At 38.3% G+C, this 22446-nt stretch overlaps 2 protein-coding genes across 2 annotated transcripts in view; one reads left to right on the plus strand and one right to left on the minus strand.

Moving 5' to 3' along the window:
- LEXM (lymphocyte expansion molecule) overlaps nt 1-7927 on the minus strand; it is a 42130-nt gene extending 34203 nt beyond the window's left edge. The window contains exon 1 of the mRNA XM_039319938.1: nt 6758-7927. Within this exon, the coding sequence (XP_039175872.1) occupies nt 6758-6969 (212 nt within the window). The 5' untranslated portion in view covers nt 6970-7927. The remainder of the gene's footprint in view (nt 1-6757) is intronic.
- Nucleotides 3615-16344, plus strand: TTC22 (tetratricopeptide repeat domain 22). Its single transcript, XM_039319937.1, has 7 exons — nt 3615-4338; nt 8610-8665; nt 9681-9796; nt 11578-11696; nt 14256-14417; nt 15106-15258; nt 15600-16344. Exons 1-7 carry the CDS (start codon nt 3781-3783, stop codon nt 16128-16130), a joined length of 1695 nt encoding a protein of 564 aa, XP_039175871.1. The 5' UTR covers nt 3615-3780; the 3' UTR covers nt 16131-16344.
- Nucleotides 16345-22446: the final 6102 nt, after the last annotated feature.

The raw sequence follows: 22446 nt of genomic DNA on the forward strand, positions 1-22446 counted from the left end.
TAAGTCTATATTATATCCAAAATTCTTTGCCCATACTATCATTGTCTCTTTTACTTGTTCATCTTCATCTTCCATTTTTTTAATTAACTTTTCATCAGAAGTTAATAATATCTGATCAAACATAGTCTGTTCTTCGTAAAATCCATACTGTTTAATATCTTTATCACATCTGACTTGCATTTGTAAATGTGACCACCATGTTAAATCGATGCCCTGATTTTCCATCTCTTGCCTGGATTTTAGGTTCCCTTCAGAATTTAGAATATCTTTGTATGTCCATATTTTATCAAGACTGACTAGATTTGGATGTACAAATGCTTCCATTATTAAAAGCCATTCTGGAATTTTCAAATAAATTTTACATTTTATTTTTTCCCTGATTTACTGCTTTTATAGTCTAATGTCCCATCTACTATTGCATTGAAATCCCCAATTAAGCATATGTTTTGATATTCCATTTCTACTATTTTTCTGTGAAGGTTTTGATAAAATTCTTCTTGCTTATTATATAGTGCATATATTGCTATCAAAAGTATTTGTTTTTGATTTTTAAATATACTACCATTAATATTCTTCCTTCATCTGCATAAATCATTTTGGAATCTGTTGTCTCTTTGACATATATAACTACTCTTTTTTTTGTTGAGCTGATGTATAATAAAGTTTTCCAAGTTTTGGATTTTCCCAAAAATTATGATTTGTTTTTTTATCTGTGTCTCTTGCAAACAAATTATATCAATGTTTAATTTCTGTAGTTGTTTGAAAATTCTTTTTCTTTTTGATGGGGAATTCAAACCATTTATATTCACTGAAAAAATTCCATTTTCCTTCTCCATTTTGTTTTATTTATATTTAAGTCTTGTTGATCTCGTAACCCTCTGCTCTCTTACTGTTCCCTCATCTTCTTGATTCGTCTTCTCTTTTTCCTCTTCCACCTGTGTAATTGTTTATTGTTTGTTCTCTCTGTTTCTGGCTTTTTCCATCTCTTGTTGATATTGTGGTCTTTCTCCCAGAAGTGCTCTATGTCTTTCAACAAAATCCTCTGCCTTCCACACTGAGTTCAAATGATATCTTGTGTTATTCCAATTGATTAAAATCCCTTCTGGCATCAGCCATCTAAAATTTATTCCTTTTGCAATCAGCTTTGTAGTCAAGAAATGATATTGAATTTGAGTATCCTTTATTCTCTTGGGAATCTGTTTCAGCACTACTATTTCTTCTCTTTATATTGTAATGGATCATCTCTAACTCTTCTTAATATCTCAACCCTCATTGTTTTCTTCATAAATCTTACATGGACTTCTCTGGGTAATTTGTGTTTCCTTGCATAACTTGAATCATTCTAAATATTTCATCCATTTCTTGCTGGATCGGGTATGTTCTGGAATCTCAAATAGTGTACCTCCTTCTCCATTTCCAAAGCAGTGACCGCTCTTCTAGGTTTTGATTTGCTTGTTCTAATCTTTCATTCTCTGTCATTAGTGCTTCAATTTTTTCCCCAGTATCTTCTAATTGATCTTCCACCTTCTAAATTCTTTGTTCATTTTTAAGTATCATTTGTTGATGAACCTCAAATTGTTTCTTTATATCAAGCATTTGTTCGTTTAGCTTATCAAGATTGCTTTTGTTTCTTGATGATTCTTCTGCATCATTTCTTGCATTAGTTGTAAGGTCGCATGCATCTCTTTTTGGAGATTGTTTGCCTTCTCTCGTTGTAACATTGCTTCAATAGATCCCTGACTTGGTAGACTAGATGTTTATATTTTAAAGTCCATAGAGAAGAGAAATAAAGAAGAATCTCACCCAGATTCAACGTGTTGTTGACAGTCAGCTGTTTGGCGGCATTGCCACAGCTCTTCACTTCTTCCCCGGCTGTCTATGGCTTGGGCTGTCTGCATACCTGCCAGCAGCCTTTCTCCCACCTGTTTAAAGAGTTTTCTTGGTCTGTTTGGGCCAACCGCCATTGGCTCTGAACTCCAAGGTTTCTCTTTCTCCTCGTTGCCTCTCCAGGGCATCTTTCTGACCTCTTTGGGTCTCCAGACAAAGCGAAATTGGACTAGGAAACCAGAACTTCAGTTTCTTTCATCTGTGTCGCCATGACACCCAGGATGAACTTGACTTATGTCATTTTTCACACGTCCGTTGCAGCATCCCCGTGGTCATCTGATCAAAATTTGGATGCTTGGCAACCAGCATGTATTTATGATGGTTTCAATATCCCAGAATCTTCTGATCACCTTTTGGGACCTTCTGACAAAGTCAGTGGGGAAGCCAGATTCACTTAACAACCCTGTTACTCACTTAACAACTGTATCGGTTTACTTAACAACTGTGGCAAGAAAAATCATAAAATGGGGCAAAGCCAGTGGTGGGATTCAGCCGATTTGCACCGGTTCAGTTGAACTGGTAGCTAAATTTTGCTGAGTTCAGAAAACCAGCTGAATGCACACTGTTTCCGGAAGTCCAGTTTAGGCCTCAGAGGCCTGGAGAAGGAGGCCTCCCAGACCTAGAATGGCCCACTGGAAGTGCATGGATGCCACTTCCAGAAGTCCATTGTAGGCCTTCGAGGTCCAGGTCTGTATCCAATAAGAGAACCAGTTGTTCAGGTATTTGAATCCCACCACTGGGCAAAGCTCACTTAGCAACTGTCTCACTTAGCAACAGAAATTTTGGGCTCAGTTGTGGCCATAAGTGAAGAATTATCTGTATGATAACAGAGTTATTGTTTTTCCCGCCACTCCTTGCAACAGAAATATCAAGGATTCTCCCATACAAAATGCAGAATCAAACAAAAACTTGGGAATTAATCAGTTTGGAAAAAACATTGAGCAAAAAATCATAACCTGCCCTGTTGCATTATTCATCTTCAGTTATACATTGCTCAGTCCCAAAGCTGTGTTTTGATCATTTCACAATCAGTAGACTGGAAAGCAACGCTGAGATCTTTCTCCATATCGTCTGGAGATATGGCTGGCTGGGGCATTCTGGGAGTTGAAGTCCATAAGTCTTAAAGTTTCCAAGTTGGGAGACCCCTGTTCTGGAATATAGATATAAACAAGTTGGAGACTTCAAGTCACATATGACTTCAGAGTTTCCAGTCCCTTGAATTTTTTTTCTAAATTATGGTACTTAATGGAGCTGAAACACAAAAATTTTAATTATGTTATGTTAATGTTATTATTTATACATTAACAGTTGTATTCATTAATTTGATTTTAAATGTAAATGAAATCAAGTTGAGTTTTTGTCTGGCCTCATCCTCTCTGTTTTGAAGTATGCTCCCAGCCAAGCATCTCAGGCTCCAAACTCAATCATAATACATGGAGATCCTAGATAGATGCTATGCAGAAAGCTCTCTGCTTTGCTTTCCAGCCTACTGATTTTGAAATGCATAATACATTAGTGTTACAGCTTGTACCTTGAACTATTAACCTTTTTATATATAGCTGTAGTTTATTCAAAACGTTTGATTCCCATGCTGTCCTTTACAGTGTGATGGTTTTCAGTCTTGCTGGTTATTGATCACTGGAATTGATCTCTACTTTGGGTGATCCACTGAGCAAATGGCGAATATGAAGCAGCAAGTTGACTAAGGAAGAAGAGGCATTTAATCCGGCTCCTCCTTTTGCAGGCATCATGTGAATCAGCAGCTAAACCAGAAATACTGGTAAAGAAAGAGGAGGAGAATTCAGAAAGGTAAACAAATTTGAAAGACAGGAGAGAAAGAAAGGAAATCCTGGGAAAGCTGCTAATTGAAGACTCCTGGACTGGTGAGAGAAAATGGATGAAACCACCGTGGACATTGACACTCTTATTGATGAGATGGACTACATTCCTGGTCACTTTCATCTCGATATGAATTTAAATTTTGAAACTTCTGCACCAATCAGCTTCCAAGGGAGAGACTTGAAATTGAAACGAGAGAGTCTGCTCTACGAGTTGGAGTTTGAAACTGGCTCACAGCAAAACGCCATTCAAAACCTCATCGGGATATTTTCCTTCTACCTGGAGGAAGTGGAGCAAGCCAAGGAGATTTTTCTGCATATCGCTCAAGAACAGCCTGAGAATTTAAATGCTTGGGCCAATCTGGCCTACATTTATGACAGGCTGAACCAGGAGCAAGAAGAGGCTGAGTGCACTGAGAAACTCTCCCACTTAATGGGTTTGGATTCAGAAGACAAACTGCAGGGAAATCACCAGGTCAGAGCAGCCCGTTGCCTGGCTGAACAGGGCTATGCTTATGCCTTTGACATCAGGCTAACAAACAAAGAGGAGAAGATGGAGAAACTGACTGTGGGTCTCACTCTCTACAGCAAGGCGCTGGCCTATGGAAAGCAGGTAAGTAAGTTATCATGCATCTTTGTGTCATTTGTATTTAGTGGAAGATTGGACTTCTATCACATACAGGTAGTCCTTGACTTAAATTTAGTGACCGTTCAGAGTTACAACGGCACTGAAAAAAAAGTGAATTACGACCATTTTTCACACTTATAACCATTGCAGCATGATCAAAATTTGGACACTTGGCAATTCTCTCATATTTGTAATGGTTGCAGTGTCCTGGGCTCACTGTTTGTAACCTTCTAGCATGCAAAGTCAATGGGGAAGCCAGATTCACTTAACAACAGTATTAACAACTGCAGTGATTCACTTAGCAACTGTGGCAAGAAAGGTTGTAAAATGGGGCAAAGCTCACTTAACAAATGTCTCACTTAGCAACAGAAACTTTGGGCTCAGTTGTGGTTGTAAGTCGAGGACAGCCTGTATACTGAACAAAAAGTCGGCGCCAAACACTGGGAGCTAAGAGAAGGAGGAATTTTGCAGGAGACAAAGTGGATTCTTCAGCATTCTGTGATCCGGATGACGTGGTACCAGGAGAAAATTCCTAATAGCCTTCCTCAGTGTAATTTCTCCAAATATGTTGGGCTCTGTGAATATGTCCAGACACCATGAATATGACCATGCTGGAAGAGACCAACACATGTGAAGGTCACCATGTTGGGGAAAAGGCTAGTCTTGTAAGATGACCTTTCACCAGCATCAAAACAATGCACTTATTTATTGCCTTCTTTGGGTAAAAGTGTGAGTTATTAGACCACACAGCACATCTACAATTATGCTTACTCCACTAAATAAAACATTTGGGAGGCTGAATCAGGCCTTTTCCATTATAAGCTGTATCTTTCCCATTTTTGAGCCAAGACATTGTCCAGAACATTTGTGATCACCAAACAACTCATCCTGCACAAGGAAGTGAAAATGGCAGTGCCAATGGATAATAACGGGGAAAGGATTTTTTGGTGGAATCTTAATTTTGTCTGTTCTTCTGTGTCAAGTACAGAGCTATTCTGGTGGCTTAGCATACTATGAGAACCTAGCCATTGTGGCTTATAAAGTAGAGTTGATGGCTGGCTGTGTTCTGCACAGTCTACAATAATTTAATCATGAAGTCATGGTTACATTATGTTGTAGGAAATTGCATAGCAATGAAAGGATACCATACTTCAGACGGCTTTTGGTCATGAAGGAGTTAAACAGATTAAATAAATAAGCCCTAGCACTCTGTAACTAATTGCTTCATGGTTGGCTGAAGCATTTTAGAGGCACTTTTCTTAGGGATATAAGAAATATACTCAAATAATCAGGGTAGGAAGGATTTAGGTTAATAGGTTAAAACATTTAAAGTTGAATGTCAAGGACATTTCTGAACAGTCCTGGTCCATCCCAAACAGTATTAACTTTCAGTTTTATGATTAGGATCTTCATTATTGTGGTTAATTACACAGCCAGATGTTTAGACTGTATTTGGCATTTTTAATCCACTTGTCAAGTCCTTCACAAGGACCTGGGATAGGCAGATGTTGAGGTTTAATGGTATATTATTATGTAGTTGGTCACATAGTCAGCCAGATGTTTAGATTCAATGTGGAATTTTTCTCCACCTGTCAAGTCCTTCCCAAGGACCTGGGATAGGCAGCTGTTGTTTGTCATTTTTGTTACTATTATTTCCCAGTTTATAGCTCCCAGCCACTACAGGCCACATCACAAGACAAGACGCTAAACTGAAATTATTTGTTTTAGCATAATATTTACACTAAAGGGATGGTCTGTATTTAATTTTATACCATTGTGCAGGTTCCAAAGTTCTTAGTCATTGCAAAAAACAGACAGAATGGAATCAAAATGACTTTCATAAATATATTTTAAAGTGGTTGCCTGATAGACATATAGAGTAAAAATATTGTTTATTAACCAGGAGCTTTCTGTAATATGAAAACTAATTTTTTGATTTGCTGTATTTGTGATCTTTTGAACTATCACCTATATAAAGAACTGCTAGTGAAGTAAGTCCATGATTTATAATCAATTAGCAACTATTTATTAAAGATTATGCACATGCATAAACTGGCATAGTATCCAATAAAGTAAGGTTTTCTCAGTGAAGATAGGACATCTGACTGATTTCATTTAGTTTGTTAGCTATATATAGTGCATTCCGAAAGTATTTAGACCCCCTTCATCTGATTCTACAGTTGTTGAAATTCATTTTTTTTCTCATTAATCTACATTCAGTACCCCATAATGACAAAATGAAAACAGAATTTTAGAACTGTCTGCAAATGTATTAAAATTAAAAAACTGAAATATCACATTAGCATAAGTTTTCAGACCCTTCACTCAGTATTTTGTTGAAGCACCTTTGGCAGCAATTACAGCCTTGAGTCTTTCTGTGTATGATGTGACAAGCTTTACACACCTGGATTGGGGGATTTTCTGCCATTCTTCCTTGCAAATCTTCTCAAGCTCAGTCAGATTGGATGATGACCATCGGTGGACAGCCATTTTCAGGTCCCTCCAGAGATGTTCAATAGGGTTCAAGTCAGGGCTCTGGCTGGGCCACTCTAGGACATTCATAGAGTCATCCCTCAGCCATTCCTGTGTTGGTTGTGTGCTTAGGATCATTGTCATGTTGGAAAGTAGTCTTCAGCCCAGTCTGAAGTTCTGAGCACTGTGGAACAGGTTTTCATTGAGGATATCCCTTTACTTTTCTCCATTCAGCTTTCCCTCAACCCTGACAGTCTCCCAGTCATGCTGCTGAAAAACACCCCCACAGAATGATGCCACGTCCACCATGATTCACTTGTGGGATGATATTGGGCAAGTGATGAGCAATGCCTGGTTTCCTCCAGACATAACATTTAGAATTGAGGCCAAACAGTTCAATCTTGGTTTCATCAGATCAGAGAATCTTGTTGCTCACAGTCTGAGAATCCTTCAGGTGCTTTTTTGCAAACTCCAAGCAGGATTTCATATGTTTTGCACTGAGCAGAGGATTCCATCTAGTCACTCTGCCATAAAGCCCAGATCGGTGAAGGGTTAGAGTGATGGTTGTCCTTCTGGATCTCTGTCCCATCTCACACATAGGATCTCTGGAGCTCAGTCAGAGTGACCATTGGGTTCTTGGTCACCTCTCTTACTAAGGCCCTTCTCCCCCAATTGCTCAGTTTGACCAGGCAACCGGTTCTTGGAAGAGTCTTAGTTGTGCCAAATTTCTTCCATTTGAGAATTATGGAGGCCACTGTGCTCTTAGAACCTTCAGTGCAGCAGAAATTTTATTGTAGCCTTCCCCAGGGCCTTGTAATAATCCTGTCTCTGAGCTCTGCAGCCAGTTTTTTTGACCTCATCACTTTTGCTCTGTTACAGTATGCATTGTCAGCTGCATACAATATGCATTGAGGCCTTCTATAGAGAGGTGTGTACCTCTCATGTCCAATCAATTTAATTTACCACCAGTCAACTTCAATCAAGGTGTAGAAACATGTCAGTAATGATCAAAAGAAATGGGAGGCACCTGAGCTAAATTTCAAGTGTTGCAGAGGGTCTGAACACTTATGCCAATGTGATATTTCAGTTTTTCTTTTTAATAAATTTACAAACAGTTCTAAAAATCTGTTTTTACTTTGTCATTATGGGGTACTGAATATAGATTAATGAGAAAAAAATGAATTTCAATAACTGTAGAATCAGGCTGCAGCATAACAAAATTGACAAAAGTGAAGGGGATTCTGTATACTTTCTGAATGCACTGTATATGCATGAGAATATTCAGGCACAAGAGAGGTCTGATTTTGAATCCCCACGTATAGTATATAATCTGTTCAGGTTTTGTTTCTGTTTTTTCTCTATTTCTAAATTATGTTTTGATTTTTATTACAGTGTAGCATTTAGTTTTTACCTGTGCTTTTTAAAATATTGCTCCTATAATTCCATTCAATATATATTATAATACTTTTTAGCGTCAGCCTCCTCTCTCAGTGGATTTGCAGAACAGGATAAATAATTGCTACTCAACCATTTTTATAGAGCTGACGAACTAATTATGCTCTTCGCTTATAGGATTCAGTTTATTATCTCAAATGAGGTGAACTTTACGTTTTGTGTTGCATGGTTTGTGGATTGGAGCAAGAAGAGGGCTGGCGACTACAATCTTTGATTTCATGGAATAATGTCCTATGACTGGTATCCAGGGAATGCAATCCCTCAGTCACCAGTGGCTAATCAGACTCTTTCCCCCCCCTTCACCTTCCCACCCCTCCTCTCAATTTCAGATACCTTTAGAGGAGAAAAGGAGCTGGTATTTTGCCATGGCCACTTTGCACATCAGGTGAGACACAGGAAGGAGTCCAGAATGAAAAGTCACCATCGCTTGATTCCTCAAAGAAAGGATATCAAAATAACAGAAGGAGAACATCTTGGGACAAAGTGGCAGAAATTTCTTGTTCCACTGAAGGCTGGAACACAGGTCCTCGACTTACAACGAATTCTTTTAGTGACTGTTCAAAGTTACTAAGAAAGTTACTTGACTGTTTTTCAAGCTTAAAACTGTTGCACAGTCCCCAGGGTCATGTGATAAAGATTCGAAGGCTTGGCAACTGGCATGTACTTATGACAGTTGCAGTGTCCTTGGTCACGTGATCACATTTTGCAGCCTTCTGACAAGCAAAGGCAATGGGAAAGCCGTATCCGCTTTACAGCTGCAAGTTCAGTGATTCACTTAATGTTAACTAAAATATATATGGGTAATTTGAACCCAGCACACTTCCAGTCAATCTCTATATCCAGTTCAGACCAAACACACAACAGGTTTCCATGGCAAGTGATGAGCAATACTGATCTTAAACCAGGGGGTGAAAATAACAATTTGAACAAGGCAAGATGGTTGTACATTTAAAAAAAAACCTTGTCTAAAAGCATCCCATTTCTGATTACTTTATACCAACTTATGTCTTTGGAATAATTTGATAACTTCCCGCTATCAAATTTAAAGAATGAATCAAAAAATAACAGAAGTGGCTAATTCACAATAATGCAACAAGTTTCCTCTGGACCACATCACCCTCTAGGACAGCGGTCTGCAACCTTGACAACTTTAAGCTTTGCTGGCTGAGGAATTCTGGGAGCTGAAGTCCACAAGTCTTAAAGTTGTCAAGGTTGTAGACCCCTGCTTTAGGAGTATCACAGTTAGAAAGGGATGGAAAGAACAGAATTCAAAGAAGTATTTCCAACATTTGATTTATTTATTTTTTTTAAAAAAATTCTATCAGATTTTTTTTTAAGTGCATTGCCTGCCTGTACACCTCTGTACGTATGAATGATATTAGTTCCTCTTTTTACTTCAGACTAGATGGGGTGTGGATGAACAAAGGTGAGGATGAAAAGAAGAGACTGACAGCTTTCAACAGAACTCTGGTTTTGCTTCAACAAGTACTGAAGTCGTCTAATCTACACTACAGAGGTAGGGGAAATGATTCATTAGCCCCCAAACACTATAGCAAAGACCGAGCCAGATCCAACCATTGGGATACCATTGGCAGAATGCATGTATTTGCTTGCACACACATATACAAACCAAAAAAAAAAGTCTGTTAGCATCTTTTCTGATTAACGGTTCTCATGATAAGGTGTAAGCTTTTGTGCTGCATCTCACTTGATCAGATCCATCGAGTGTCTCAATCGATGTAGGTTTTTAAATTGGGATAATGAAGGAGAAGAGAGAGAAGAGAGATTGATGGTTGCCATGGGCCAATATATGGCTCATTTCCTACGACACTCAAATGTACACACAAATATACGTACACAATTTTCTTACCAGCTCACTTTCAATCAGTCAATCAGAATAGAGCTGGAAGGGACCTTGGCAGTCTTCTGATCCAACCCTCTGCTCAAGCAGGAGACTCTATACCAGTCGTGGCAAACCTATGGCACGGGTGCCAGAGGTGGCACTCGGAGCCCTCTCTGTGGGCACACACACCGTCTCCCCAGCCCTGCCTCCTCCCATGGCCCCCTCACCAGCAGCCCACCTGGAGGAGAGTTGCCCCTGGCACGGCCCACACAAAGCAGCAGAGCCAAGGACATGGTAGCTGAGCAGCGGGGACAAGACTCCGTCCTTGAACCCCATTGCATGCAGAAGATGCTGCGGGGCACAGGTGGAAGGCATGGCCGCCATGGCGCTGCTGAGCTGCCTGGGTGATCTGTGGTGGGCCGTGGAAGTGGTGGGTGGCCCAGTGGGAGGACGAAGTAGGGACGGGGTTGGGGGGCCAGTGTTTGGGCACTCGGTCTCTAAAAGGTTCACCATCACTGTCCTATACCATTTCAGACAAGTGACTCTCCAGTTTCTTCTTAAAAGCCTCCACTGATGAAGTACCCACAACTTCTGATGGCGGGCTGTTCCACTGGTTAATTGTTCTCACTGCTAGGAAGCTTCTCCTTAATTCGTATGCATTATCAGAAAGGTTACTTCCCCCAGGTTGATTGCAATCAATTCTTCATACTCATATGCTTTTGTCTCAATAATGTCATGGATCCGAAAGAGCATTCTTCACTCTTCTAGCATTTTTGTTGCAGTACCTCTCACACATGTTAGTCTTTTCATTTGGAAAAAAACAATCCAATCACCTGTTGATTAGAATAATATACACAGGCATACAAATTAATTTTTTTAAAAATGCAGAGCAATATAAACAGAATGTTGAATGTATAAGTATGTATGTGGGCATTTACTTATTTCAATTATTTACATAATGTGAGCTACAACAAAAGTAAGCTGATCTGTACTTTCCATCAGTTCAGATGTTCAGAAGCAGTGAAGAAAAGAGGCATGCTCTAATGCAGGGGTGTCAAACTCGCAACATCATGTGACGTGTCGCGACATATCGTGACTTTTTTTCCATTGCCAGCCATGGGGTGGGTGCGGTTTTGCCATGACACATCCAGCTCGTGGGCCGGCAGTTTGACACTCCTGCTCTATCTTCCAGGATACCTTTTCCATTTCACAGTCTAGCCTATAGGTCTGTGTGGCCCCGATGATTCCCCATCCAGGTATTAACCAGGGCTAAACCGGCTTAGCTAGAATGCATCAGAATTTTCTGATGTGGAAAACCCTTTCTATACCTATACCATCCCAGGGGCTGTCTCCAATTAATAAGTAAAGATTTAAGTTTAATAATGAGGCAGAAACTTCCCCTTTATTTCTGAATGGAAGGATCTGCTCTGAAGTATTTCTTACTTTTTCTCTAGCTTTGGCTTGGTGCTATCTTGGGATGCTACTAGAAAGGAAATATTCTTTCTTAACTATTCCTCTGGGCATTGATGAGTGTGGTTATGCTGGAACTGATCCCCTGGATTGCTTTGGAAAGGTAGGCTGATATAATTAATCATTACAAAAAGACAAAGAAGGGAATGGTACCCAGGTGCCCAACATTTTTTAATGACAATATTTCAATAGCACTTAGACATATATACTGCTTCACATCCTTCTCTAAGTAGTTTACAGAGTCAGCATATTGCCCCCAACAATCTAGGTCCTCATTTTACCAAAATTGGAAGGATGGAAGGCTGAGTCAACCTTGAGCCTGTAAGGATCAAACTTCTGGCAGTGGGCAGAGTTAGCCTGCAATACTGCATTCTAACCACTGTGTCACCACGGCTTATAATATATAGATGCTTCTTTGTTTAATGTTCTTTCTACTGCATAACACATAACAAGCACCGTATCTTCCTTCACCATTTTACTCCCTTTTACAATTTTTTTTTTATTGAAAATTTTTAAAATTTTACAAAATAAGAAAAAACAGCCCTCCCCAACCCACCCCAACCCTCCCACTCCCTCCCTCAACTTTCCCAGAGCTGAATATAGGCTTAATTAAATTTTCTTGAATTCTTAAAAAAAAATATATAAACCATAGATAAGTCTAAATACATTACTTAAACTACTAATAGAATAATTAACAATAATATATATATATATATATAAAAGAGATAAATATTAAAGAAAAAAAAGAAAATACTTTAAAAAAAGAAGAATAAAGAGAAAGAAAGAAGAAAAGAAATATAAGAAAGTAAAATAATAATAAAACATATAAAGAAAAAGAAAAAATAATACAATCTATAAAATATTAAAATTTGTATATAAATTATTGATAAACTAAGTAATATTTTTTATATCCAACTTATGTTGTATAAAATCTATCCATTTTTCCCATACCACAAAAAACTTCTCTTGTGATTGATCCTTTAAAAAAGCCGAAATCTTTTCCATTTCCGCCAGATAAGATACTTTAAAAAACCATTCTTGCAAAGTAGGCAAAGATTCCTTCTTCCAGTATTGCCCTACTAACAACCTTGCGGCTGTAATTAAATTTAACATCAATATAACCTCCTTAGTATCACAATCGGTAACAATACCTAGCAAAAACAATTGTGGGGTAAATTTTACCCTCCTTCTAAAAATTCTTTGAATATTCCTCCCTTTTACAATTGATGGTGGGATTCAAAGTTGATTCCTTCCCTCAACACTGGTGAGTGAGGCTTATCCTTCCCTTCTCAATCCTAAATGAAGCACATCCACATCCCTAAACTACACTGCAGGGACAAGGACAATGCATAGCAAGGGAACTTGCTGATTGATTAGTTGGAATCAGGTGCAAAGAATCCTGGTTGTGTTGGTAATCTAACCTGAGCTGGGTACATCCATCTCTATGCTAACAACCTCAGCCTCCCAACAGGCTGCTTTGGATAGTATAAGCTCAGCCATTTCCATGAGTGTCGGTAGAATGCTGAATAGGAAGTTCTACTTGATCACAATCCCATTCATGCAATTTTCTTCAAGGGGTGTAAGAGGAACAATACTTCAAATCTTATTTTAGAATACAAAGTTTTGAGCATTGATGTGGGGACAAGTTCAGTCCACCCAGAAATGTGGGGGCAACACATACTACCCTCCCCCACTCCTTTTTTAAATATAGGAATGAATACTTAGAACAAAGAGATGTACCCAGAAAAAAAATACTTTAGAGCTATAATGGAAAGGATGATTTTATTAATTTCATCTTCTCCTTTGTATGCAAGCAAGAGAAGCAAAACGCTTCTTCCAAGCATCACAATTACAAAGGAGGAAGAGGAGGGTTATTGCTTATCTGCTTCTATTGTACTGTAATGCTAGTTTCACTGATATGAGGAATATTCCTAAAGCTTTAAATATTAACCAAGTCTAAATAATTGAACATGCCATTTTTTGTGTGTGGTGGCACAGTGGTTAGAACGCAGGCTAATTCTATTGACTGCCAGGAGTTTGATTCTCACTCGTTCAAGGCTGATTTAGACTCCCATCCTTCCGAGGTCAGTAAAATGAGGACCCAGATTGTTGGGGGCAACATACTATAAACTGCTTAGATAGGACTGTAAAGCACTGTGAAGTGGTATATAAGTCTAAGTACTACTGCTATTCTATTGCTTTGCTAAATCTTTAGTTCCTTCTAGGGAACTGGCCAAGTATTTTTTTTTTCAGCCACAAATTAAAACCGAGGGCATGTCCGAAGTGGGATCTTCTATTTTTAAAATATCTTGGCAGACAGCCTGGGGGCTTTACAGTCTTGGATTACAATCCCTCTCACCCCAACCACCTGGCTGATTATTATGGAAGATGGAATCTAATCCAGCATCCGGGTGGGGGTGAAAGGTTGTGAAAATTCAACAACTTTCTTGGATGTTAAGTCAAAATGAGTAACCAGGCTTTTATAGTAACAACAAGTATTAATATAGCAGAGAAATCCTTTCTTTTGCTCATTTGCCACTTAACACAAGTGGCCAGAGATCTCCACCTGTTAACCTGTGTCCAGATTGTGAATATAATTGATCATAGTTTCCCTGTTCATGGCAACTGATGATTAATGGAGAAAAATGTATTTGCTTTTTAGGCAATAGAGGTTGCTAGAGATAATCCACCTGTTCTCAACCGTCTGTCAAAAATCTTCCATTTCCTTGGCAAGCTAGAGATGGCAATGGCCGTTTGCAACATAGCTCTGGATGTATTGCCTGATCCAGGACTTAACTGGCAGGCATATTGTATGCGTGCTAAGGTAAGTAGCTCACCCTTAAAAATAACTCACTAGCAAAACAATTGGGATTGTATAGATGATTGAAGATATCAGTGCAGTCCTATCCAGTGAGAGCATTTCTGGAGGATCCAATGCTTTTAAAAAATATATAATATTTTATTATATCAGACTAATTGGACATGATTGAACAGATTTTTTTAAAAAAGCAGGTAAAAGGATACACGCTTGACTGTATACACAACATTATATAACTTTGGCATTAAAAGGAGGTATAACAGACAATTTGACCAGCACATGGAAAGTCTGAAGTTCTCAGAATTCCTCACCTAGAAACCCCTATGTTTTCATCCCAAACTTCCTGCCTTGATATAGTTGTTTGGTAGTTTGCCACTTCTTGTTTTCCAGGGGAATGTTTTCGTTGGCATCTTTTTCCTTAGACCAGTATTTCTGAACAATGGCAAATTTAAGATGTGTGGACTTCAACTCGCAGAATTCCTTATGCTGCTGGGGAATTCTGGGAATTGAAGTCTAATCTTAAGGTTAAGAAGCACTGCCTTAGATAGATCACATCCCTCTGCTCCCTTCTACTGTAGGAGGCTCAAAAGCAGAGAAAGGCATATAGAGTCATAATTTCTCTCAGCAGCTCCCCAATGTTTTAGCAGTGACAAAACCAAATCAAGTCAACTGAGCTCTATACATATATGTTTAGATGCTGATTAAACTGTATTTACGGGATGTGGAACGTGTGAAGATAGGCTTGGCTGAAATGCCAGACCAGAGCAATCTTTTGGGGGCCAAAGTTGATCTTGAAAAAGTCATCAAAGTCCAACCCTGCCTGAAAACTTACCTTGATCTTGGCCAGGTAAGTGAAATCGTCCATGCTGTCCAGATATTTTCACTGAGTTAACTATTTTAGGGAACTTCCAGATGGAGAATACTAAACTACTCTGGGTACTAAACCGAAGGATTTGGGTAGCTATTCCATTTTTTTTTCTCCTGACAAAAAGAGGCAGAAGGATTGATGGAAAGAGTGAGGAGATGAACAGAGAGAAATTGTAGTTTTCATTTTGTAGTTTTCATTTTGTAGATTGTAGTTTTCCACATCCCGTGGACTTCTTGATTCTTTAAATAAAAATAATTGTGCTTTTTTAAAATGTATGACCTTGATTTCCCCCCCCCTTTTTTTTAAAAAAAAAATTCTAGGTATATTACTACCTGGGAGTAGATGCTATGCAGGAGCTTTTCCTTGTGGATGAAAACGCCCTCAACAAAGCGCTTGTGCTCTTTGCTAAAGCCATGGAATTAGACCTGGGAAATGTCTTGCCTGAACTCCAGGTGCTGAAAGGGAAATGTCTTTGGATTAAAAATGAGACACTGGAAGCCATGGAGTGCTTCAAGCAGGCCATAGAGCTGGACGATGTGGGTTCCACGTACAGAGAGAGCTTCCGATGCTTAATGGAACTGCTGCTTACTCTCTTTGCTCAGAAGAGGATCAATATGGAGGTGCTAATGAAAGAGGTAGAACTGTGGGTGAAGAAGGCGGAAGAGAAATATGCAAAGCAGCATGTGCAACAGGAACTTCGACTAGTCTGTCGGCATCACACCAGTGAAGTACTTGAACTTTCCAAAGCTATGTTGGCTCAAGGGAAGACTGAACTAGTGAAGCTGCTTTTTGAGACCATGAAATGTGATTTTAATCGACCCAGGCTGAGTGAACGTTCATTCTCTTTCTGACCTGCTGCTTCAAGTATCTCTTCGTCTGTCTACTACCTTAGTAGTTATGGTGATCTTCAGAAATGGCTGTTATTTCTCTCTGTGTGTCTTTTTTTAAAAAATAATAATACATCCAAAAATATGGGTTCATTGAATATTGCCCATGTAAAAGCGTTTGTGCATGTTATCTTCACTTGCATTGAAGCAAAATTAGTGTACAAGTTTTTAAACCTCAGCAAATTCTTTTTTTTTTTATTAAAAAGTTTTATAAGTTTTACAAAGAGAACACAACAATACAAAAACAAAAAACAACATATACAAAGAAAAAACTAAACATTACACAACAAAACCCCCCTTCCCCAACCCCCACCCAAACACCCCCCCTTCCCCCCCCGAGCTTCCCAGAGCAGAATATAGACTTAATTAAAAAACAGTTAAAAAATTATATTTATGAAAAAAAAAAGAAAATATAACATTAAGATATATATGTGTATATATAAAAATAAAAATTATGAAAAAGCTATATAATATTTTTTATATCCAATTTAAATTGTATAAATTTTATCCATTTATCCCAAACAGCAAGAAATTTCTCTTGCGTTTGTTCCTTTAAAAAAGCTGAAATCTTTGCCATTTCCGCCAAATAAGACACTTTAAGAAACCATTCCTGCAATGTAGGCAAAGATTCCTTCTTCCAATATTGTCCCACCAACAGCCTCGCGGCTGTAATCAAATTTCACATCAATATAACCTCCTTTGTATCACAATCAGTAACTATACCCAACAAAAATAATTGCGGAGTAAATTTTACCCTCCTTCTAAAGATTCTCTGGATATTCCACCCTATCTTAATCCAAAATGCTTTTATCTCTCTGCACGACCACCAAATATGATAATAAGTAGCGTCCATACAACCACATCTCCAACATTTAGGTTGTAAGTCAGTGTACATAAGAGACATTTTTTGTGGATCAAGGTGCCATCTATAAAACATTTTATAAAAATTCTCCCTTAAGTTCTGTGCTTGTGTAAATTTGACATTTCTCACCCAGATGATTTCCCAGGTGTCCAATGGTACTGGCTCACCAAAGTTCTGTGCCCATCTGATCATACAATCTTTAATTAGTTCCGTTTCTGAATCCAATTCAACTAAAACCCCATAAATTCTCTTGATGTGGGTTTGTCTTTGATCCTTCACTTGCTTAATAAAATTTTCATCTTCTCTAAGAAAACCCACCTTACAATCCACCTTCCATCTATCTACTAGTTGCCTATATTGGAACCAAGAATAAATAATATTTTCTTGTGCTAACTCTTCCCGTGATTTTAACTGCCAGTTTTGTCCATCCCATCTAAGTAGCTGTCTATAAGACACCATATCCGTTTTAGCACCCCTTTTTATTCCTTCTATCGCATGCCAAGGTATAGCCCATAATGATACTTTAAAATCACTTTTATAATATTTTCTCCAAATCCTAAGTAAAGAAATTCTTAGGATATGAGATTTAAAGACCCAATCCATTTTTTTATTAAATATTAAATAGGCATGCCACCCAAAAAGTAAATCCCATCCCTCTAGATGGAGTATCTCAAAATTTGTCAAATTTACCCAATCACTAATTAGTGTTAGAACCACCGCATCATAGTATAATTTCAAATTCGGTACCTTGAGTCCACCCCTCTCACGGAAGTCTTGCATAATTTTAAACTTAACCCTTGGCTTTTTCCCTGCCCAAATGAATTTATTAAGGCCTTTCTGCCATTCACTTAGATTAATCTCATTCTTCAAAATTGGTAACATTTGAAACAAAAAGAGAAACTTGGGTAGAATATTCATTTTTATCACTGCAGTTCTTCCCATGAGGGATAATTGTAGCTTCTCCCAATTCTTCAAGACTTTCTGTACCCTAACCTACAACCTTTCATAGTTACTTTTAAATAGTTTTGCATTAGAAACAGATAACATCACCCCCAAATATTTTACCTTATTAACAATTTCAAAACCCGTCAAGTTAACCAAAGTCTGCTTTTCCTGACTAGTCATATTTTAGGTAAAATTTTAGTCTTATTAACATTAATCTTAAAACCCGAGACCAAACCATAATAATGAATCAATTGTAATAACTTTACTACAGAATAAGTAGGTTGCGACAAAGTAACCACCAAGTCATCCGCAAAAGCTCTTAACTTGTATTCTTTTTTGTTAACTTCTATTCCTTTAATTTCCTGCGACTCTCGAATTTTGATCAACAATATTTCCAATGTTAAACAACAACGGTGATAGTGGACATCCCTGCCTAGTACCTTTCTCTATTGTAAAAACCTCTGACAAACCTCCATTAACAATAAGTTGTGCCGTTTGTTTTCGATATATTACCGTAAGGGCTTGTACTATCTTTTCACCAAAATTCATCTCTTCCATTACTCTTAACATAAAATGCCAATTCAGTTGATCAAAAGCTTTTTCAGCATCTAAAAATATCAGCCCTGCAGGAACTTGGTTGTTCTTATCTAAGTATTCTAATAAATTGATAATTTGTCTAACATTATTTTTCATATACCTTCCAGTTATAAACCCAGATTGATCTTTATGCACAAGGTGATGCACAACCCTCATAAGCCTATTTACTAAGATTTTTACAAATATCTTATAATCCACATTTAAAAGAGATATAGGCCTATAATTCTTAGGTAAAGTAAGATCTTGATCCTCCTTTGGAATCAATGATATAAAAGCACTACGCCATGAAGGAGGAATCTCTAGACCCTGTAAAATATCATTAAAAAGATCACCTAATGGTTGAATCATCTCCTCCATTAAAGCTTTGTAATAAACAGCTGTTAACCCATCCGTACGCGGTGCTTTCCCTGGTTTCAATTGTTGAATTGCTAACGCAATTTCCTCCTTGGTAATTAAGCCATTAATTTCCTGTTTCTGATCCTCTGTCAGTTTGGGAAAACTAGCCTCGTTTAAGTATTTATTTATATCTAAAATTTGGACATTGGTAGATTTATAAAATTTTGGATAATAGTCCAAAAAAGATTTCTTGATCAATTCCTTCTGAGAAACTAATTTACCCTGATAATTTATTTTATCTATTATTCTCTGTCTCTGTTTCTTTCTTAACTGGTAAGCCAACCATCTCCCTGGCTTACTAGCATTACAAAATGTATTTTGTTTCATAAACAATAAGTTGGTTGCAGCTTGATCTGCTAACAACATATTAAATTGTGTCCTTAATAACTTTACAGATTCTTTAATATTTTCATCAGAAGGATTTAAGATCAAAGACTTTTCTTTTAATTTAATTTCATCTTCCAATTCTTTACGTTTCTGAGTCTGCTTTCGCTTATGACAATTATTCATTTTTATCAAGATGCCACGCATAAATGCTTTGCCTGCATCCCATACCATTGACATTGAAGTCCCCTTATACATATTTAAAGCAAAATAGTCCTTTAAACACTCCTTTAACTTTTGAACATTCTTTTCTTGTCTGAATAGATTTTCATTCACTCTCCAGGATCTTCTCTCCTCTTTTTCTTGAATCAGCTCCATCCAAACTGGACTATGATCCGTCAACGACCTAGGAAAAATCTTTACATTCTTTACTCTATTATATAAGTCCGTTGTAATAAAAAAAAAGTCAATTCTTGAGAAGGATTGGTGTCTATCTGAAAAAAAGGTGAAATCTCTCTCCTCTTGATTACATTCCCGCCAATAATCCCTTAGTTCCCAGTCCTCTTTCATGTCAAAAAAGGCTTTAGGTAATTTTGCTTGTTTAAAAAAAGGAGAAGAATCTTTCTTATCCCTTTGTATATCTAAGACACCGTTCCAATCACCCATTAGTACCACGGATCTATAGTCCAGCAAAGTTATTTTTTGATGTAACAACCTATAAAATTGTTCCTGTTGCTGATTTGATGCATAGAGTCCCACTATAAGTACTTTCTTACCATATAAGCCAAGTTCAATCATCACATATCTTCCTTGGGGATCTGATTCTACCAGACAAGCTGGTAAATTTTGCTTCACATAGATGACAACTCCCCCCTTTTTCCCAGGAGCAGAAGATACAAAATGGGATCCCAGACGGGCATTAACTAAATATTTCTGATCCTTCAGTAAAATATGAGTTTCCTGTAGACAGATAACATCATTGTTATGTTGCTTCAAATAGTAGAAAATTTTTTTCCTTTTCTGAGGAGAATTCAATCCGTTAACATTCCAGGTCAGAAACTTTGCCATCTCCCTTGGCCAGGAGCCCGGAGAAGACACCTTCAAGATCTGCCATTGCTGCATGTGTTGCATAACTCTTGGGTCTTGCTCCTCCCACCGGCGATGATGCACTTTCAGAAGAAGCTTCTTTGGCCTCTTTCTTACGTTGCTCCTTCTCTTTACGTCTATAAGCTGCACGGGTCATTCTCTGCTCTTTAACCTCCGTTTGACGTTGCCATTCAGCTTGCAGCATCCCAGCGGAGACCAAACCTAATGCCTCAGATTGCTGCTCCGACTCTTTGCCACTCAAAGATTTCTGAACAGGTGGAGCTGAGCCTGCACCCAGGACCGTGTTGTAGAACTCTCTGGCTTTGTCAACCGTATTCAATCTATAACGTGTCCCCGCATGGCTCAAAACAATACCCATCGGGATTTCCCATCTGAATGGCATCAATCTGGCTTTAAGCTCATTGGCTAGAAAAGAAAAATCTTTCCTGTTTCTTAAAATCTTTGATGGGATTTCCTTTAAGATAATAATATCTTGAGTAGCAATCTGGAATCTCTTATTATAAAAAGTTTGTACAATTTCATTATGCAGAGACTTCTTTGTAAAATAAATCACCACATCTCTGGGCAAATTCTTCTGCTTCGCAATCCAAGAATTGACTCTATAAATTTTTTCCACTTCTCTGCGTAATTCTCCTTTATCCATATTCAGAGCAACAGCTAAGTCAGTAAGCACCTTCTCCATCAAGTCTTGATTCATATCTTCCTTGAGGCCTCTAATCCTCAAGGCATACTCCATCTGTCTGTACTGAAACATAAGAATATCTTCTTGTGAAGTCTCCACCTTCCTTTCCACATCTTGAATTTTATCATCAAAAGAGTCAACTTTATCTTCCACTTCCTCCAGTCTTGCATCCAGCTTCACCACCACCGTAGCCAAGCCTGATACTGCTGCAACTATATCTTGTCGCAAGATGGTATTATTAGCTTCTAATAAGCCCTTTATCCCACTTATCTCTTCTTTAATGTCAGATTTAATATCAGATTTAATCTGTATAACAAATTGCTTCATTTCATCTCTCATTTGAGACATAGCATCCCCCATTATACCTTTAACCTCTTGTGCTGACAGGCCTGGCAAAGGAGGGGAGGGTGGTGGCTGAGCCGGTGGTACATGTTTAAGTTGTTGTTGTGGTTGTGCAGTAAGAGTTGTAGGGGAAGAAACCACCTTAGGTGTTGTCGAAGGCAGCTGTCTCTTTGAAGCCATTTTATATGACACCGTTCTCACTTCCCTTCTCCCCAAGGAGGGGGGAGGAGGAAAAGATTTTTTTTTTCAAAAAAACAGCACCAACATAATCCTTAAAAAATCCAAAAAAGAAAAAGAGAAAAAAGTCAAAGGAAAAATCCAGTACCAAGAGCAAAAATATCAAAAGCAAAATCATTAAAATCCAGTCCTTTAAAAGTAAAAAAAAACTAAAGAAGGGAAAAAAAAAACTCCGACACTTTCAAAACGCCATCTTAATTCCTCTCTCCGTACCAAAAAAAAAAGAACAAAGGAGAAATAACCAAAACTAACCAAAACTAACTAAAGAAAAAAGAAATAAAGCCCTAAACTATAAAAAGAAAATCCTTTAATCCGCTCTGTCCGTTTTAAAAGTTACTCACCAAGACACTATATTCACGGAGATAGAGGCGGCGGTTTCTTTTGCTTCAAAGGAAGCAAAAACAGCTGGGAGGCGGAGATCAGCAGGAGCTCCGAGGGAACACTCCTTTCACCCCCTCTAGGAATAAATCCAGAGGGGGTTCAAGGGTTCTACCTCTACTCCTGCGTTCTCTATCCCTTCCCTTTGCCCGGGAAGGGAATTGCGAACCGCGGGCCAGCTGATACGCGCTGGGCTCCGCGATTCTGACACCTTCCCAGCTGGACGGCTAAGAATTAGCCGCCATCGCCGTCGCCCCGTACCGGAAGCTCGCAACCTCAGCAAATTCTTACAGGAGTCAGACAAGATGTCAGAGAAGAGAATGGAAAGAACAAAGAAATTATGAAAAAATAAGTGAAATATTTAAGCCAGGGAGTCTGTACTTTACACAGTGCTGTTACTGTGCAAAGCT

The sequence above is a fragment of the Crotalus tigris genome, unplaced genomic scaffold, assembly GCF_016545835.1.
Source record: "Crotalus tigris isolate CLP2741 ecotype Arizona unplaced genomic scaffold, ASM1654583v1 scf7180000023617.9722795, whole genome shotgun sequence".
Taxonomy (NCBI): Eukaryota; Metazoa; Chordata; class Lepidosauria; order Squamata; family Viperidae; genus Crotalus; species Crotalus tigris.